At 45.2% G+C, this 20,796-nt stretch overlaps 1 protein-coding gene across 4 annotated transcripts in view; it reads right to left on the bottom strand.

Annotated features, from left to right (window-relative positions):
- Positions 1-9,875: 9,875 nt before the first annotated feature.
- Positions 9,876-20,796, bottom strand: part of LOC136651074 (signal transducer and activator of transcription 5B) — a 66,186-nt gene continuing 55,265 nt past the window's right edge. For 3 of the 4 annotated variants that reach the window (XM_066627181.1, XM_066627183.1, XM_066627182.1), the window contains 4 exons: positions 18,712-18,867; positions 18,002-18,056; positions 16,592-16,699; positions 9,876-15,380 (listed from right to left, as the gene is read on the bottom strand). In XM_066627181.1, coding sequence (XP_066483278.1) covers positions 15,254-15,380; positions 16,592-16,699; positions 18,002-18,056; positions 18,712-18,867 — 446 coding nt within the window. In that variant the 3' untranslated portion in view covers positions 9,876-15,253. The remainder of the gene's footprint in view (positions 15,381-16,591; positions 16,700-18,001; positions 18,057-18,711; positions 18,868-20,796) is intronic. The other variant, XM_066627185.1, reaches the window with a different exon arrangement.

The following is a 20,796-nucleotide window of genomic DNA, read 5'->3' as shown; positions in this document are numbered from 1 at the left end:
ATGACAAGCCAGATGTGAGGCAGATTGTAAATTAAGCTGGAGCGGAGCCTTGCGTCCACGTTTTTTTCAGATTTTGCATGATACACGGAGACGTGAAGGAGTGGTGTGACATCTTAGGGCCCAATCCTATCCTATTTTCCAGCACTGATGTATCCCAATAGGGCGTACATTGCATCCTGTGCTGGGGGTGCGGTCATGGAGGCTTCCTCAAAGTAAAGGAACATTTGTTCCCTTACTCTGGGGCTGCATTGCAGCTGCATTGGCATTGGAAAGTTGGATAGGATTGGGCCCTTAGGGCACAATCCTAACCAGGTCTACTTATAAGAAAGTCCTATTTTGTTCAATGGGGCTTACTCTCAGGAAAGTGTGGTTAGGATTGCAGCCTATGTCTGGTACTGTACAAGACAAGGAAGGAAGAAGGAATCTCCCTAAAAGTCCTGTGAAGGGACAGGCTTGGGATTCAGAGTCCTGCTTGCAAATCTATCCCATCCCCTTCCCAGATAGGTACAAATGCATACTCTCCAATTGTCCCAATTCAGTTGCAATTACCACATTAGTTCAAAAGCTAAAGTCTGCTAACCAACCAAAATAAAGGTATTACCAGACTGTTGGCTTTGACATTTCTTCTAATGGACCAGTATAACTACACAATGTTTTTTTTTTTTAAATTAACATTGTCCTAATTACTCTGGCAAGGGATGGAGTTATCTTTTTAGAAGATAAAGCAGAAGGAGCTACTGTACTTGAATGCAAACTGGCAAAGCACAGGGCAGAGTTGAAAAAGGTTGGCTTTAGAGTGCCATCTGGTGGCTGCCTGTGCTTCATCTAAAGGACCTGAATGGATTCTCCAGGTCTTTTGACCTCCTTGTCACCAGGAACATGGAGGAACAGCAGACATCTACATGGAACCAGGTGGGAATGGGAACTTATGTATCAATTCCTGCTTCTGGTTAAGCAAGACAGAGGTTTGCTTCAGTATTCGGTATTCCAATCTTGCTGCAGGCTCAACCTCTGCATAGCTATATAGGTACCTCTCTGTTTTGTCCTGAGGAACACAGCAGGGTTCGTGTGTGAGAACAGTAACTGGGAAAATAGCATATAGGGGGAAATAGCACTCCTTCCCCCAGGGCCATGCTCTCAGTCCAAATCGTGTGTGGGGTCACTGTGGTGGTGGTAATTGATGATGATGGTACAGGTGTCCCTGTATCTGTCGGGATTCATTCCTGGGGGGGGCAGGGGGGCTGCGGATATCAAAACCACAGATAAAAGGGAACTCTGTGCTTACTGTGGCACCAAGCATGCCTCTCTCTTCCTTTGCAGTCTGTTATTGAATGCTAGAAGAGGGAGACTACGAGAATGCTAACAGGAAGTAGGAAGCTTCCTGCTTGCGTTCTCTTAGCTGTCCTCCTCTAGCATTCCAGATGACTGCTTCTTGTGTCCCTCCTCTATAACATGCTGCAAAGGAAGAGAGAGCAGTGCTTGGCATCACAAGAAAGGAGAATAGTTAGATAGTGGGTGCAGGGGGTGGAGAACCACAGATAAGTGAATCTGCTGAGAAAAGATCTGTGGAGAAGAGCTGGCGGTGCCTATATTTATACACCACTCTTCAAAAGGAGTTCACAAAGTGACTTAGTAGTAAAATAAATCAGTAAATGGTTCCCTATCATAAGAACAGCCCCACTGGATCAGGCCATAGGCCCATCTAGTCCAGCTTCCTGTATCTCACAGCGGCCCACCAAATGCCCCAGGGAGCACACCAGATAACAAGAGACCTCATCCTGGTGCTCTCCCCTACATCTGGCATTCTGACTTAACCCATTTCTAAAATCAGGAGGTTGCGCATACACATCATGGCTTGTACCCCATAATGGATTTTTCCTCCAGAAACTCGTCCAATCCCCTTTTAAAGGCATCTAGGCTAGACGCCAGCACCATATCCTGTGGCAAGGAGTTCCACAGACCGACCACGCGCTGAGTAAAGAAATATTTTCTTTTGTCTGTCCTAACCCGCCCAACACTCAATTTTAGTGGATGTCCCCTGGTTCTGGTATTATGTGAGAGTGTAAAGAGCATCTCCCTATCCACTCTGTCCATCCCCTGCATAATTTTGTATGTCTCAATCATGTCCCCCCTCAAGCGTCTCTTTTCTAGGCTGAAGAGGCCCAAACGCCGTAGCCTTTCCTTATAAGGAAGGTGCCCCAGCCCCGTAATCATCTTAGTCGCTCTCTTTTGCACCTTTTCCATTTCCACTATGTCTTTTTTGAGATGCGGCGACCAGAACTGGACACAATACTCCAGGTGTGGCCTTACCATAGATTTGTACAACGGCATTATAATACTAACCGTTTTGTTCTCAATACCCTTCCTAATGATCCCAAGCATAGAATTGGCCTTCTTCACTGCCGCCGCACATTGGGTCGACACTTTCATCGACCTGTCCACCACCACCCCAAGATCTCTCTCCTGATCTGTCACAGACAGCTCAGAACCCATCAGCCTATATCTAAAGTTTTGATTTTTTGCCCCAATGTGCATGACTTTACACTTACTGACATTGAAGCGCATCTGCCATTTTGCTGCCCATTCTGCCAGTCTGGAGAGATCCTTCTGGAGCTCCTCACAATCACTTCTGGTCTTTACCACTCGGAAAAGTTTGGTGTCGTCTGCAAACTTAGCCACTTCACTGCTCAACCCTGTCTCCAGGTCATTTATGAAGAGGTTGAAAAGCACCGGTCCCAGGACAGATCCTTGGGGCACACCGCTTTTCACCTCTCTCCATTGTGAAAATGACTCTCCATTGTGAAAATATCCCCAAAGGACTCACATTAAAAAGGTATCCGGGATCAATCCAGTAGATGATGAGATGAACACATTGAAGAAAAATCTTTCATCGCTGCAGTTCAGCCTCTCTCGCTCTCTCTGCCCTGTTCTGACTTTGTAGACCAGTGATTTTCAACCTTTTTCATCTAATGGCACACTGACAAGGCACTAAAATTGTCAAGGCACGCCATCGTGGTTTTTGACAATCGACAAGGCACACCATGCTGCCAGTGGGGGCCTACAATCCCTATTGGCCCTACTAATAAATGACCTTCCCCCAAATTCCTGTGGCACACCTGTGGACTACTCGTGGCACACCAATGCGCCACAGCACAGTGGTTGAAAATGGCTATTGTAGACACAAGGGTCTCTCATTGTCTCTAACCTACTTTACAGGGTTGTTGTGAGAATAATATAGGAAAACTTCGTGTTAGCCACCCTGAGCACCTTAGAAAAATGAGCTACCCTTCACATGAGAAATGAATATTGTCTGTTCAACTGCTGGTGGGTCCAGTTCAAACTTGTCCCTTCCTGTTCAGCTTCACTGCCTACTGGGCTAAAATGGTATAGGAGCACCAAGTCAGTGATTGTGCAAAGCAGGGTGGGTGGGGGAAGTGCCTGTTCTTTAAAAGCAATACATGTCCCAGAAAAGCTGTCTTTACAGAGGAGCAGTGTGGTGGTGAATGACAAATGGTCAAAGGAAAGGGGTATCAAGCTCAAGCTCCCCCTAAGAGCTACAGCTTTTGCTGTGGAAAACATACCCACAAATCCCAGGTAGAAAGAGCATGGCTGTGCTTACTTCGCAGAGAGGGAAAGGCATTTTTGCTCGTGATCTTAGGGTGCAAACAGAGATGTCTTTTGGGGGGCAGTAGGGTGACAACAGGTGCTGATAGGCGTGGTGAGGGTGCACACCTGTCTCCCTATAGATGGCATCTCCATGGCAAGGATCCCAGCACTCCAACCATAACTGGAGGCAGAGGCAACCCAGCTCGACAGGCAATGCACGAGGTTGCAGAACTCAAGAGGCAGATTAGAAAGCCTCAAGAGAAAGGCCCAGTTGTCCTACTGCTGATCTTCAGGACAAGAGCATCCAGGCTGGGAGAAAGGCAACCACCTCCCCCACTCACTTGCATGGAGCAGAGAAAAGGGAAGGGGGGGGGAGTCATTTGCGGCAAAGTTATTTGATTGCCGGTTGCTATTTAGATGCCATTCCCCACTGGCATGTCAATTGCCGTGAGAGATTCCTGTGGGCCCATTTATGCTTATCACTAGTGCAATATCCTCCCACACTATTGTGCAGTCTGAATACATGGAGCCACTTACGTGAGGCTAACTGTACGGTTCTTTGTTGCTTGATAATTGTCCAGCCAGAAAGAGAAGAGAAGATCAAGCAAGAAGGAGCTGTGCAGTTGGCTCTGCCCACACAGTTCCTGCATTCACTCGTTTTTGCTACAGTGTAGGAGACAGTTCCTGTGCTGCTGATAAGAAATGTGAATGGAACTTTGGTAGGAGATTGTGTAACTGTCGTTGGTTTCTATTGGATAGTGCCTATGTCATTGATTAATGGCAAGAGGTGACACTGTGCTGTTCACTCTCTCACTAAAATGCCAAAACCACAGCAAGTGCAGGAGATAGACCAGGAGCGTCAAACTTATTTCATGCAGAAGGCTGAAGTTAGCATTCATGGCACCTGCTGAGGGGTGGAAGTGACATCATTAAGCAGGCAATGACATCTTTAAGCAGATGATGGCCAGAAGCACTTCGTTCTCACAAAGAAACTCATTAGCTGCAAATGATAAAAAAGAAAATATTCAAATCTTGTTCATAATTTCAGGATAGGAGACACAGCCCAATTATCACACTGGAAAAACTCAATTATAATAGGGACCAGAGAAATTACTTCTGGAGGGCCACATCTGGCCTGAGGGCTTTATGTTTGACACCCCTGAGATAGATAATAAGAGAGATGGAAATTTTGAATAGTTTTTTTTTTCTCCCTAGGATGAGCATTTTGCTGTCCAGCATAAGCTCTCAGGTAGCTCGAAGTCACCTGTTTTCCTAGCAGCAATGCCCTTTCAGGAAAGAAGACTTCCTTTTTGGTGGCTGGGTCAATGTATTGAAGTCGGCACATAAAACACATTTTTTTCAAAAGCAAATGATATGAGGGACTACACCCAATTGAACAAACTTTCCTCCCTTCACCAAGTCATCCACCAAGGTGGATAAGCAGGGAATGCTAACAGAGTGATGCTTACATAGCTTCAATCATCATCATTATCATCATCATTATCATCATCATCATCCCAGGTCCTTGGGAAGGACTCGATGTCTGGATAAAACAAACTAGTCAATAACACCTACCTGGTTGGCAACCTTCAGTCTCGAAAGACTATGGTATAAGCCTACAGCATCTGGTACTCCCAGGCGGTCTCCCATCCAAATACTAACCAGGCCTGACCCTGCTTAGCTTCCAAGATCAGACAAGATCAGGGATGTGCAGGGTTGACTAGTACTTGACTGTGCAAAAATCTCATAATAATAATATGTGCATAGCCAAATTTAAGAGAACACTCTATTCCCATACATCAGGGGGGGCCAAACCACGGCTCAGGAGCCACATCCAACTCTTTGACATATAATGTATAGCTCTCGGAAATATGTGGCTCAGCTCCTTTATGCATCACAATTAATATAAAAGGTAAATAATAAGAAATGTTCCAGCTTTATCATTATTTACCAGGTATAAAATGAGGATCCACTGAATTAGACCAGAAGTTTAATGTTCGTGGTGAGTAAATATATTTAAGAATTTAAACGCTTCTTACATATTGCAGCTCTCAAACATCTCTTGCAGCTGTCAAACATCTGAACTTTATCATAGGTCGCCCTTACGTTAAAGAAGTTTTGGCCACCCTTGCTATACAGTGCTCAAGTGAGCTCCAGCCCCTATTTAGCCTTAGAAGAGGGAGAAAAGTGCTGCCCCCATGTGGCCATGTAAACCTGCTGCAGGTGGATCTTTGCAGTAATAAAACTTGGCTTAAAAAAATGGGAAAGGTCTGCAAACATGCAACCGGGCAAACCATTTTCAAATTAGCTCTAGGCTCTGGACTATGCAGGTTCGGAAGTGTGAAGCATGAGCAGAGAGCACCCCTAGCACGCCACAATTCTTTCATTGGCCCTTCCTCTTTCGCTCTCATTTCTTTTTGAGCCCAGAAAGCAAGAGGAGACACAGGCAACTAACCAGGGGCGCACCTCTGGGTAAGGGATGGTGGCACTTGATGCAGCAAGGGACCACACAAAAGAGCGTGGCAACATTTGGCACACCATCACCGGCCTCAGGAGATCTTGGGTCAACTTCGCGCAAAGCTGTGAGCTAGCCTTTGAGTTTCATAGAACTCTTTTTCAGGCTCAACTTTAAACACACACGGACACGGGGCACGACAGAAGCCACATCTGCAAAGTTTTAAGGTGATGATTCAGGAAGCTTCTTTGCAGATAAATAAATGTTATGTTTGTGTTCAGTGCAAAGGATCATAGGTTGTGGCAAACTATACTGGGACGAAAGGAGCAATGGCCAAATGGTTGGCAACCTTCAGTCTCGAAAGACTATAAGCCTACAGCACCCGGTATTCCGAGGCAGTCTCCCATCCAAGTACTAACCAGGCCTGACCTTGCTTAGCTTCCAAGATCAGACGAGATTGGGCATGTCAATCTCCTTTCGAACATTTAAAAGCCAGCACAAGTATTCAATCTGTCTCTAGCACTGATAAAAAGACATGGATCACTTGCAAGACAGAGAACAGAAAGAAAGAAAAAGGATTTAAAAACTGACACACACCTAAACATTAGTTGGACCTAACAAAGGTACAGTATTATGATAATGCTCCAAGGGTGGATTACATTAATGGAGGGATGCACAGCAACAAAAAGACTGGGCAATGCCTGTATTTTCACTTTACCCAATTCTTATGAGGACTCTCACAGACTTAAATTTTAATTCTCACCCCAAGATAGCAAATTCTTCAATCTTTACTAAAACTATTAAGCAGCCCCTTTTGCAATGGTGGATGTGTGAGCAGGCAATTGCTTAAAGGCCTCACACATGGACAAGGACACACTAACATTGATACAAACAAAAAAGAGCCCTGGTGGATCAGGCCAAAGGCCCATCTAGTCCAGCTTCGTTTATCTCACAGTGGCCCAGCAGATGCCTCAGGGAGCACTGAAAACAACAAGATACCTGCATCCTGTTGTCACACCCTTGCATCTTAAAAGCAACCTCTAAAACCCAGAGGTTACATATAGTCATCATGACTTGTAACCTGTGATGGATTTTTCCACCACAAATCTGTCCAATCTCCTTTTGAAGACATTTAGGCCAGGTGTCATCACGACATCATGCGGCAAGGAGTTCCATAGATTAATTATGCAGTGAGTAAAGAAATACAGGGGACCCTCATTATCCATTGAGGTTTCATTCATGGAACTCCATCCAAAAATATCTTGGAGTAATTTTGGACCGGACTCTTCTCTTATAAGTTACACCTCGAGAACACGGCCGCAAAAATCAATACCAGGAACAACACACTCCAGAAATTAATAGGAACAAGATGGGAAGCTTCAGCTACTACTCTCAGAACATCAGCATTAGGATTGATCTACTTCGTAGCAGAATACTGTGATCCAGTTTGGCTTAACAGCTGACATACTAGCAAGATCGATGCCAGATTAAATGAAACCATGGGGATCATAAGCAGCTGTATAAGATCCACTCCTGTCTGTTGGCTCCCCATTTTGAGCCACATAGCACCACCAGCCTTACGGAGACAAGAGGCTTTAGTGAACGAATGTAGAAAAATCACCAACAACCCACTTTTACCAGTGCATGCCAATCTTCCTTATCTATCAATTGGTAGGTTTAAATCCAGGAAGCCTTCTTTGGCACTCGCACAACATCTGCACAATAATTTCAACATCAATGCCCAATGGAAAGTTAAATGGCCAGTCGAACGCCCAGAAACAGGTAGACATATAGACAATCCTACACTTAAGGTGCCAGGTTTTGACTTACCTCGCCAGCACTGGAAAATTTTGAACAGCATCCGTACCCTAATGGTGTTTGCCAGGACTCAGTTTTTTTAAATGGGGGCTAGTATCTATCCCACAGTGTGATTGTGGGTTTTCCTGCCAAACCATATTCCACATTGTGTCTGGCTGCAAACTGAGGGCGAATACTGGCCCATGGTCTGACTTTTCCAATGAAGGAAACTCTGTCCTTGAATAGCTGGACGAACTCGACATTGATATTTGATCTAGGTTAATTGTCATATAAGTCCATGTATTATATGCCATATGCTAAATAAATAAACAAAAATCCTGGAACTCCCACGGACACCAAAATCTGCAGATTTTCGAATCCATGGATGTGGGCACCCTTAACCCTTCAAACCTGACCAGAGCTCTGCTTTGCTTCCCTGCACAGTTTCCCTGGGCCTCAAAATGCCTTACAAGGGCATAAAAGTGTTACTTCTAGTTTTCCTCAAAAAACTGGTTTCCTTCCCCCCCCCAAAAAAAAGGGAATTCCGAGGGTCAGGGGGCTGCACACGGCCTCCCCGACCCTCAGATCACCCTACTGACCTGATCAGAACACAGCTCTGGTTGGGTTCAGGTGGGTCCAACTCCATAGGTTTGGTCAAATCTGCCAGTTCTGAATCTGTAGATATCAAAGGACCACTGTATTTCCTTTTGTCTGTTTTAACTCTTCCGCCGCTCAATTTTAGTGGATGTGTCCTGGTTTGTGTGTTGTGCAAGAGGGAAAAGAGCTATCCACTCTATCCATCCCATGCATTATTTTACATGTCTCAATCATGTCCCCCTTTCAGGCAACTTCTTTCTTAAATGTAGAGCCCCAAAAGTTGTAGCCTTTCCTCATAAGGGAGGTACCCCAGTCCACTAACCACTTTGGTCACTCTCTTTTGAGCTCTTTCTAGTTCCACTATATCCTCTGTAAGATGTGGCGACAAGAACTGGACACAATTGTTAATTGTAGAAAATCTGCAACACTCAAACATCTAAGGGAAGCAACTGAAAAGATGTGTGAAACCATCCACATTGGTGGATGTCAGCAGGTCCCTTCGTCAATGATGTCAGAGTTGTACAGATGCTAATGGGAAACATTTGGAGCACTTGGCCAAATTTCATTAACTAATTAATTGGGTCGAGCAACTGCTTCTGTATACACCATATGTAGTATATGTTTAATGATTTTCAACCTTTTCCATCTCGTGGCACACTGATAAGGCTCAAAAATGCTCAAGGCACACCATCAGTTTTTTTTTTGACAACTGACACTGTACTAGTGGGGAGCTCACATCCCCCAATGGCCTTACCAATAAATGATCCTCTCACAATTTCCAGTGGAACACCTGTGGACCATTTGTGGAACACCAATGTGCTGTGGCACATCAGTTGAAAATGACTAAATTATAGTATAATAAATCTGACACTATAAATTGTGTGTACATTTTCTTGAGATGCCCTATATAATAGCAAGGGGTTCACCCACATCCACATATCTGTTGTTCTTTTCAAAGATTTGTGGGCCAAGACTCGCTCTTGCTCCATGCTGATTCTCTCTCAGCAATGCTTCTTCTTCAATATCAAGGATAACATCTTGAAACATAAAGAGACACTACAAAAACTAATGAGTATATGGTGGCAGATGTTTGTGTGGAGTACAGTGGACTTCATCAGATGCACTGGCATTGTGAGATGGACTGCAGCTCATGAAAGCTTATGCCAAAATAAATGTATTTGTCCTTTAAATTGCCACAAGACTCTGTGGCTTTTGCTGCCACAGATTAACTGAGACTGTGACTCTGGGAGTTGTTAACAGTTCACCCCAGTTGAGAGAGTTTCAAACCCTAAATGAACAAACCTCTTAGATTAGAGCTTGGAAAAGATCTTGCTGTTAAGTTATACACACCGCACATATTCCCTTGAGCAGGGTGGCTCTTGTTAACCAAAAAACCACATTGGCCATTAACTGCCCTGCAAATGGCAGACAACACTTTATTAGTTGCACAGGGTGAGAACATATTCAAAACATGAATATTTCATCAAAATAAGTTTTTCTACATAAAAGTGCCTTTTGTTTCAAAGAACATCTAAAAAGCATTCTAAACTGTATCCCTTGAGATGCTGTCCTGTTCTCCAAATTTTTTTTTTAAAAGATAACTTTTGCCCTGATACTGTGTTTAAAAGCTATATTTTAGCAGAAAAATATTTTTATATACACAAACACTCTTCATTGGTTTGGCAATGCAATTGTTTAAAATAGTGCAATATTTGTGTGACTTGGTTTTAAGGGTTCTCTTCCTTTTCCGAAAATATTAGTGACAGTTATAAGAGTTGCTTAGGCAGACCAGGTCTCAGCAAGAAAGACGGAATGGAGGCAATCCACCAGGAATTTCTTGTGCGCAATCCCCACTGAAACGAATGGAAGCACTGTGCTCACACACAAGCCCCAATCATATCAACAGGATCACCAGGACGGAGAATATGTTTTCCATAGATCAAGCTGTCCTCTGCAAATGGGAACAGGAAGCCATTACATTCCACTCCATAAAGGACTGTCAAAAAACTGGGCTGAGGTGTTCATGCTCTGTACTGAAGCTGAGTTGACATGCGATGTTCCTGTTAACACAACTTTATCCAAATCTGGTCTCTTGCAAGGGATTTAAAGCAGGGACATCAAACTTATGGCCTGCTGGCCAGATGTGGCCTGCAGAAGATCTTTATTTGACCCACATGATAGTTGGGCTCTCCCAGCAACACCATAAGCTGCTGTCAACTTCTAAGCTGCAAAGTGACACATTGGCAGAAGAGATACTGCTGAAAGGGTGGTGCTGGGAGAACCCATTTATCACGAGGGCTACCCTTTCAGCAGTGCCGAGGTGTCACTGCTGAAAGGGCAGCCTGTGTGATAACTTTCAGAAGTGCTGCTATTTTGCAAAACACCTCTCAGCTGCTGAGTTGTGAAGTGGCAGTGTTTAAAGGACAACCTGCATGAGAATTGGGCTCTACCACATCTTGAGAATATGAACAAGATTTGCCTTTTTTTATCCTCTTCTGTCATTTGCAGCTAATGAGTTCCTAGGTGAGAACCAAGTGCTTATTTCTGGCCATAACGTGTATAATGACATCACTTCTAGCCCTCAGCAGGTTCCATAAAGGCCTACTATATGAAACAAATTTGACACACCTGATTTAAAGCATTTCACAGGGGTGTTACTTTTATTTGCTACCCTTTGTATCAAGTTTGTTACCTATAAGGCCAGTCCCCAAACATTCTGGTGCCCTGGGGAAGAAAGCCAAATTGACATGCCACCATCCTAACTAATTAACATGGGACACAATTCACTAGCAAGGTCTCCTCAATCAGTCTAATCCAAATGAAAGGTAGGGCTCTTACACGTACAAGACTGCCTAGTAGATAGCAAATCTTCTGCAAGATCTGTCTTCCACTGTGCCCAGTGGCAACCAAAATCCAGTTTCTTTGGGGTTGATATAAAAGGTGGCCAAATTCAGGTCACAGATGCCTTTGGAAGGGTGTGTGTGAGAAAGACAGCAACCTTCCTCTTTGATCCCCCCCCTCATTGCCCCTCCTTGGTTCAACACAAGTACGTCTCCTTCCTTTGGCTAACAGGACCTTTTCACTGTTCACTCAACACAAAATCAAGGTTACAAGGAGACAAGCATTTCTAGAACACCTGAAAGAGACACTGATACCACCATTTAAAAATGTTTTGGGCTGGAATTCCCCCCCCCCTTTTTTAACTTAACAAAATGATCAGATTTAATAACTTAGAACATTTTGTAGCAGAATCCCGAGAATGAAGAAACAAAAATAGTTATAGTAGTTACTAGTTAACATTTTGTTTAAGGCCAACAAAGTATGCCACGGGCTGTATAGAACCACAGCAGGGATACAGTCCCCAGCTGTGGGGCTTATGATCTACTGTGGACAGATAATATAGAGGGAGAGATGTGGGACTGACCTATATGTGATGATGATGATGAGGTAGGCAAGGTGAGGCTAGGTTAGCTTCGGAAAAGTTTTGAGTCATAGGTAATAGTTGCTTTTTTCCCCCTAGAGTATATGGTGGTATATGAGTTACCTATGATATATATTGGCCATTCCACATCACTCTGGAGAACCTGTTTATGTACTGCTTCCAAAGCCTCAAAACCTGTTTAACCAGTGGCAACCAGTAGTGGGACAAAAGAAAAGCATGTACACACCAAGGGCAATCCATTTTCTCTCTACAGCTTATGTTAAGTATGCCTTAAGGAAGAAAGAGAGAGACTGCCTGACAACAGGAAGGCTGATCCAGGCACAAGCAAATGGCATGACTGAAAGTACAGAGTAAGGGTGAAGGAGGCCTTTATAAACAGCGCTGTAGCTAAGGGGAACAAGGAAGGTACATTGCCCCAGGTGCCATGCCTTGAGGGGTGCCAGCCCATGTGTGGCCTCCTCTAGGAGGTACTCAGGGTATTTGGCTCTGGGGGGATGTTAACACCCCAAAGGGGTGTTAAAAATTTTTGTGCACCTGGGTCCCTTAGCGACACCGTTGTTTACAAAGCCAGCTCATGAGAGGCAAGTGCTCCTGCTAAGAGCGACACGAGTTCCCCTCCCACCCTCAAGTTCTCTGTTGGCACACACAAGAGACTTGGGGAAGGACAGGAGTCATTACTGACCACAAATTATGGCTGGTTAGTAAATCAAGCTGTTGTGAACCCCCTGCCGATGTCAAAGATCTCCAGCAGAGCTGACGGGAGCAAGAAGGGTAATAAGATCTGAGGAAAGGCAGGACTCAAGAGATTTGGAGAGCTCCTAAAAGTAAAGAGTGGGAACCTGAAACTGGTATAAACAAGGACAGGAAGTTGGTCTTTAACATGCCAAAGGACACTTGCCATTTTGACAGTATAAAATAGTATGGCTTAGAGAAGTGTTTTCCAAACTTTTTAGCATCAGGATCTACCTTAAAAAAAAAAAAGTTTCACTTTACTGGCCACTCAAGCCTCTGTGGTTAGAATGGTGATTGGGCAGTAGTACTCCTACCCCCCCAGTAGCAGAGTGTTTAACCCTTGATGCACATAGTCCAATCTGCCTTGTCATTTTCACAAACTACCAAAAACTGGGTTGTGACAGAGTGGTGGGCCACAGACTCACAGATTGTGCTTAGAGCACCTCTAGGAGGCTCTTCCCTGGGACTATCTCAGCACTTTGACCAGTGCTGCCCTATTTATTAGCCACCTGCAGCAAATATCTCCAAGTTACAAAAGGGAAGGCTGAACAAGAGCCCAGCCATGGTGAAATGACACCCTTGTGTTGGAGGAACACACCTGAGCACTGGAGTCAAGGTGAGCACACAGCCTCAGGAGAAAATGGTGGGCGGGGACGGTGACGCCGGCAACATCAGAATCTTACTTTAATCCTACCAGGCTTTCAAAATAGTTACAGGGGAGGAACTTATGACATGCCTTCTTCTGACTTCACAGACACCATCCAACACTATGACCTCATCACTTCTGCAGCCCTTGACATCCCACCAAAGGGCTTGCAACACAAGCCGCTAGTTGGAGGACAGGAAGCACAGTCACAGTTACATCTTACAGGTACAATTGGTGGTAAGACAGGAATTCCGCTATAATTATACTTTCCGAAGCATCATCGTTCAGATATTCTTGGGAGAAAAAACAGCATCTGGAATGGCCCTTTGAGAACTGAGCTTTTCTTAACATTTTTTAGCAGCAAAATGACATAAAATCCACTCCCCAGCAGCTGGCCTTTGCAGCACCACCTCATCATGACCACACTGCGTTCACCCCAGACACGTTTCTATGCTTCTGCAGTCGCTACCAGGTTGCTTTAGAAATTCTGCCTGTGCGAGATGCATGCAACAGTGGCATGCACAACACAATGCTTAGTCCTCAGTGCTTTACTCAGCAACCAAAGACGCTGGGAATTAATGCTTCCATTGGAGACATCCCAGAAGGCAGAGAACAGGCACAACCCGAAGCTGCAAAATTTCTCATCCGGACACAGCCATCCAAAGACTCCACTTTCATATTAGCAAAGAACGGTATTAGCTTCAATCAGGCACTCTGCAAAATGTCTGAAGGGGGAAAGAAAACATATGCAGCACCCAAATCTTATGAAGCAAGGCTCACTCTAAATCTTTGGATAGGACATGCTCCAGGCTGCTCCCTCTCACACGTGTCATGTAAAGCCAAAGGTTTGAGAGAGAAATCCATAGCTTTGTGTTAAAATAGCCTGAACTTTATTGACTAGGAGGTATAAAAAAAATAACACTTGGAGGGGAACTGTTCTTTCCAGGTGTTCCATTTGGATGAGGGGGAGAGAGAAAAGAAAAAGAATGGATGAATTCTGTCCATGCACTTAAGAGTTCTGCAATCAGGGCACCCCCCTTCCTCTCTGAACCCAGCAGTAAAACCCACCCAAGTAAGGGAATCATGATCTCTGATTATAAGTCTGCACTTTGCTTGCAATTTATTTAAACAAAAACAGCCTAACAATCTGCTGAGCTTGCGACACCTGAGAGCACGAAGTTGGACATGTCAAAAGCTAAGGAGCTGAGAGATAAGCAACTAATTTGCAACAAGGCAAAGAGAGAGAGAGAGAGAGAGAGAGAGAGAGAGAGAGAGAGAGAGAGAGAGAGAGAGAGACCCAGGTGAGGAACATGAAACAACTCCAGAGGGCTCAACTGATCCAGAGGAACCTAGTAAGGCTAGGCTGCAATGCCTAGGGGGTTTAAATAGAAGCAGGGTTCCCACCAAGTCTGTGCTTCTTGCACACAGTGGCACACGTGTGTGCACACAGAACACGTAGGTAAAATGCAGGCACACACACCGTTTGTCCTGGGCACAGCTAAGAAAATAAACGTCAGACAGAGAAAACTTACAAAAGACAATACTTCAAAATAAGGCCTACTTTCCTCCACAGACCCTCCCCGTCTCCTCCCAAACACCAAAAGGCTTCTGGGCAGGAACGGCAGTGTGTTGAATTCTGGGAGGGCAGGGAGGAGGGGAGGGAACGATTCCCAACACAAATCAAAAAACAGTAGCTTGGCAGATAAAGAGGCGGTGTGCCAAAGCAGAAGGCCCAAGGGCAAGCCTCTCAGAAGAGCAGATGGGAAAACCAAGCAATATACTCCACTGCCTTTTGTACATGGGCCAGGGGAGAGACAAACACCAACTGCCTCTCAGACCCCCACCCTCAGCCAGAGCAGGGCAAGCCTGCCTCACTATGGGGTGAGGAAACACCCCCCCATAGCAGCTGCACTCCCTGATGGCAGCACTCCCGTGTTTCACAGTCTTTTGTATGGTCTCTGCAAAGAAGGCGACACGGTCATGACTGCGTGTGAGAGATCCACTGGCTGTCCATGGGGCGCCTCAGCAGTTCCTCCACGTGTCGCGCCAGATCCATTGAGTCATCTAGGTCACAGTCCCCTTCTGGGTCGAGCACAGAGTCGGTGCTGAGAGAGAGAGAGAGAGAAGAGAGCAGAATGGATCAGGTGGCCTGAGGAAAAAAGCCCCCCCCCCTTTCCCCAAAAGAAAAAAAGGAAGCTGTTTGTGTAAGGACTGTGGTTCTCTTAACAATCCTCAGCACTCTCACAAAATTAGTTTCCAGATTTATACTGTTGGGTAGATAGAGATGCCTATTTGTAGAGGAATTTCTTCCCTCTCGCTGTGAGAGTGTTTAGGATTTCATCAGAGGAGGAAAAGAGCTGGCCTGGGCAGTAGCGTAACTGGGCCAGTTGTTGCATAGGGCAAGTGATGTGACAATGCCTCCCGCGTCATTGTGTCATCCCCACACCTGCACTCCCCACACCTGCAACTCCCTCCCCTGCTCATGTAACCCTGGCCCTGGAGATGGCTTCATTTGGAGCTGTACAAGGGCAGAAGGGCAGATTTAGCAGTGCTTGCTGTGCAACTCAGGTATGAGCTGTCACTCCCCCCCAATGAAGATAGTGGGAAACTGCCACCCCCTGCCCCAGTTTAGCTATGCCACTGGACCTGGGTTGAGGAGGTTGTGGGGAGAGATGCAGTGAGTTATTCTGTCTATGTGTCAGGATTAGCTTCAGCTGGTTAAAAAACTCTGAATAGATTGCTAAGGCTGGACCCACGCATGTAGCTGAATAAGGTGGGAAAGTCTTGAGCCGGGAGAATACACTGTAGTACTTCAACCCGCAGATATAGGTGTTATGCATGAGTACACAAGGTTTTGAAAGCTCTCCTGAAAACTAGCACAACAGGGATTGCACTGGGCTAGAGACGGTCTCCATGATGTGTTGAATTTTCTACTTGTAGGGTGTTTTTGACAGTGGGGGCATTCAAAAATGGAATCTTCCACCTGCAGTCTGAGATGCAGCCTGTGTAGGACTCTACACTCTCGTTTCTGTTTGAGTACAAGAAAGAAGTGGACTGCATTTCTTGTAATATTTTGTTCTGTGAATTCTCAGATAGTTACTCAATCAACACTGGATGTACATGGCGAGAAAGCAAGGGGCTGTTGATTCAGATCCAGGGAGTAGCAAGTTACAGAGCTGGGAAGTTGAAACAAATCAACTGTTATCATATACGAACAGGTGAGGAGCAGTCAGTGGTAGGGTAAGAGATAATAGGCTCAACCTAACCCCTTCAATAGTCAAGGCAACAAGGCCGAGGTAGGTCCACCATTACTTACTTCTGTGCATACATGTTGTAAGGGTTTGGGGGGCAGATAGCTGGGGATGATGCTTGATCCATGTAGGTAGGCCCACTGCCTGCAGAATCCCCACCAGTTGGGAGAAACCTAGAATAGAGAGGGCACATTGGAGGACACAGCCAGAGTAGGGTCTTGCATCCCCAGGGCATAACCTTCTGTCATCATTGGACAATTGATGCAAGCACCTGGGGGGGGCACTTCTATGTGAGTGAGCCCCCTCACAGTCTTCATCACTGCTTAATTAGATCTGGGGGTTCTTTGCTCTTCAATAGCAACTATGTCCCAATGACTTTGCACTCTCTTACTGCCCCCTCCCTATACAAGGATCTGAAGGGCACCGATTTCTGGCAGACCATCTGTGTGATGGCTTTACCCATCATGCGCTAGGATGCTTGTCTGGTTTCTGCATTCTGAGCTTCCATACCCTGCTTTTTGGGAATTTCCTCTGGCTATATCTGGAGACATAAATCTCCTTCCCTCCACTTCCTCCTTCCCCCTTCCCTGCAACTGGGTTAAAAATGGAGCAGGAAAAAGACACACTGGTGCAAAGAGAGCCTGATTATGGTGTGTGGGGAGTAGCTTTGGTAATCAAAGCCAACCCTTTACCTCACCAGCTTCTGTCCCTTCACCCAGACTAGAGCTGGCAAGACACAGGACTTGAAACTATCCAGTTTGCACCGTGTTTTAAATATACATGATTTCTGGTTTCATCCTAGTTCTCAGGACTGGAGGTGGGGCAGCTGACAGAACTTTTAAGAATATAAGAAGAACCCCGCCGTATCAGGCCAAAACCCATCTAATTCAACATCCTGTTTCTCACATGGCCAACAGATATAGCTTGGAAGTCTATAAGAGAAGCTGAAGGCATGACCTTCTCTTGCCATTGCTTTCCTGCAACTAATATTCAGAGACTGACTGCTTCTGAATCTGGAGCCATTATGACTAGTAGCCATTGATAGACACCCTCAATATTCTTAATAATAATGGGCCCTCTTTATCCATGAGCCCAGCATCCACAGATCTGAATATATGCCAAGCCTAAGAGGACCTCCACTACATGACCAGAAGTGGCACAGGGAGGCCACACGTGGCCTCCTGGTGCCTCAGAACACCTCCCAGAAGTGACTGGAAGGGACTTCCAGTTTGCTGGTGTGGCCTCCCCGGGTGTATTTAATTATCTATGGAATTTGGTATCCATGGTGGGTCCAGGAACAGATCCCCTGCAGATACCAAGGGCCCACTGTAATAATAATTGTAGCTGACTCTTAGCTGATCTCTGGAAGGACTGCCTGGGAAAGTTGGTGGCCCAATCCTGAAGAAACATGCCCCCCAATGCACTGGATGTGTCCTCCCCTTTTATAACACCCCTTCTTCTCTCATGGCACTCACGCTGGCACAACTTGCTTGATCTGTGGCTTCACGTACCCATCCACAGCCTTTGCTGCTAACAGGAATGGAGAAAAAAGCACAGTTATCACATAGGGCTGGGAAAACAATACTCCCCAACAGCTCTGCACAGCTGGATAACAAGAAACCATTTGGGATTTCTGCTTCTCTTGTTGTGTCCACAATGAGCAGTAGCTGGGGAAGCTCCCTGGCTCAGAGGAAGCAGGATTAAGCCTCACCAAAACAGTCTTTATCCCATCCATTATTATCCCATCCTTTTCTAACTGTGGGGAACTTGGCTATTTCCTTCCTGAGAACAGCTGCTTATGAGTTGATTAGAGAGACCTTATCACTCCCCAGAACATCACTGGACATAAAAGAAAAATCAGTCCTAGTTATTGTAATAAATAATCTTTGCCTGTTACTTCATGTTCTTGGAATCTATAGAATTCTAATCTCTCTCTTCCCTTTAGCAGCTTCACTGCTCTTCCCTGAGCTGTTTCTGATCTTTTATACAGGTTTGCCTTGCAACATGCAGTTTAACACAACAATTCTATCTATATATCCCAAAAGAAACCCTGCATTCATAATAGATGACACAAATTGTAGGCAGAGGCACAGGGAAGAGGCATTGCAGCTGTACCTAACGATTGCCTAGCTTCCTCTGCTGAAAATCTGTCAATCAGTGTAGTTTAATGGTAGTGCACACTCACCAAGGACTGGCGTGTAGTATTTGGAAAAGACTTCTTCTTTAGGTCGTTCAGGATACACGTAGATGAGATACGAAAGATCGCCAAGGCGGTCTGCCAAGGAACGGATGGAGAAGTCACGGGTGGTGAAGGGCATCAGGTTCCAGAACATTCTGTCAGCTGTAAAAACCCAAAAACAGTAGGACATAGCAGTGAGAAACAACGAGCCATTCTGTCAAGTCAGAGAAATAAGAAACAAACATTCTAGAAGAAGAAAAAAACAACCACAAGTTGCCTGCCCAGGCGAATGCTAGGGCCACATTTATAGCCACCATGAATATCACTGCTACGGCAAATTGGCTATACAGTAATTCGTTACATTACACTGCAGTTATTAAGCCAACACTTTGACCCAGAGAAGTCAAATAAATGTACAACATAATAAAATGTTGTGCAATAAAGGAATCATGTACGAATACAGTTTTGTATGAGACCTGCTCAGTTATGCTTGGGGTTCCTTAACACAAAATGTGAACTATCAGTGATTTTCTGCTAAAACAGGAGTGATCATCCGTAAGAGTGCCTCTCTTGAAACACAAGCTTGGTAAGAAAAAGGGTTTCTTACCTGATGCCTGTTGTGATTCTTAAGAGACTGATCATTTCTGAGGATTGCATCATGCTTTCTTTTCCCTGCCACATTCCTCTTTGCATTTGTGAGAGAGGACTCACAAGAGGAAAAAGGAGCAAAAACGACTTGAGGGTGCAATCCTAACCCCTTATGTCAGTGCTTTCCAGCGCTGACATAAGGGCAGTGCAGCTCTGAGGTAAAGGAACAAACATTCGCTTACTTTCAGGAGGCCTCCATGAGTGACACCCAACTGCAGGATGCAGCACATGTCCCATTGGCACCACTATGCCAGTGCTGGAAAGCACTGACATAAGGAGTTAGTATTGCACCCTGGATCAGATAGTGAAAGCAGTGTAATTGAGCATTTATTTTTCAAAGGCTGAACTAAGGATGTGACCAAATCTACATTCAGGCTACAATCCTATCCACACGTACATTGGAGTAGGCCCCATTTTACTATAATGGGACTTACTTCTGAGTAGATCTGCATAGGATTGGGCTCTGATTTGAATAGCTGAGATGCTATGAAAACATGCTCACTATGTTGTCTACAGCTGTACCTGCTTCTCTCCAGGGATGAGCTTCACAGAAACTGGTTCTGCCACTTTGGAGCAGAAGCCAACTGTGCAAAGCACTCATTGGCTGGCGCCTGCAACATCACAAACCCACTTCCTCCTCATATCCACAGAGCACTTTTGCAATGTTTGTTTTTAATGCCAAGTGATACGCAAATGTTTATATGAATAAACATGCATGCAAGCTATTGCAGAGCTTGAAAACACAGTTTCAGGTACACTGTCCAATGCAATATAAAGGGGAAGTCAAGTATTTGCTTTGGGGGGGGGGTCTGCATCTTTTTACAGGTATGCAACCTGAGACGATGGTTATTTTTCAGGCCACATCTGCAGCACATGCATCTGATTTGTTTATGGGTTGTGGCATTAGCTGGGCTTATGAATCCTTTCCAGGACCCCCGGTGGATACCAAATTCCACAGATACCGAAATCTTGTTGTGGGAAGAAGCACCACAATTACATACTTGAGGGCCGCACCTGGCCTCCTCAGAAGTTTCCCGGGTGTGACTGGAAGCCACTTCTGGTCACATCCAGGAAGTTCTCTGATGCTCTCCAGATGCGAGCTTGGCACCCATGGATATAAAAATCACGGATGCCAAGCCTATGGATAAAGAGGGCTCATTGTACTGCAACCAAATCCTACAGGCCTAGATATAAATAAACTGGCCAAAACTTGTTTTCTTAGAGGTTTTTTTTCAAGGATTACTCTGAAAAGTGAACACGGGGTGGTAAGCCAGTGTCTTAACTCCTGCTTCTAACCCCTCAACATAACCTGCCAGCCAATTTTCTTGCCACCAATGCTGCTTTGACCTCGTCTCTTGTGAACACAGTTTGGCAACAGGGTGGGGAGTAGGCTGCAATTCATAGCAAGCTGCCTTATACCAAACCAGCCACTGGTCCAAGAAG

This window comes from Tiliqua scincoides, chromosome 5 (assembly GCF_035046505.1).
Source record: "Tiliqua scincoides isolate rTilSci1 chromosome 5, rTilSci1.hap2, whole genome shotgun sequence".
Classification (NCBI taxonomy): Eukaryota; Metazoa; Chordata; class Lepidosauria; order Squamata; family Scincidae; genus Tiliqua; species Tiliqua scincoides.
Note: the sequence above shows the minus strand (reverse complement) of the source record. Positions and strands in the feature narration are given on the sequence as shown.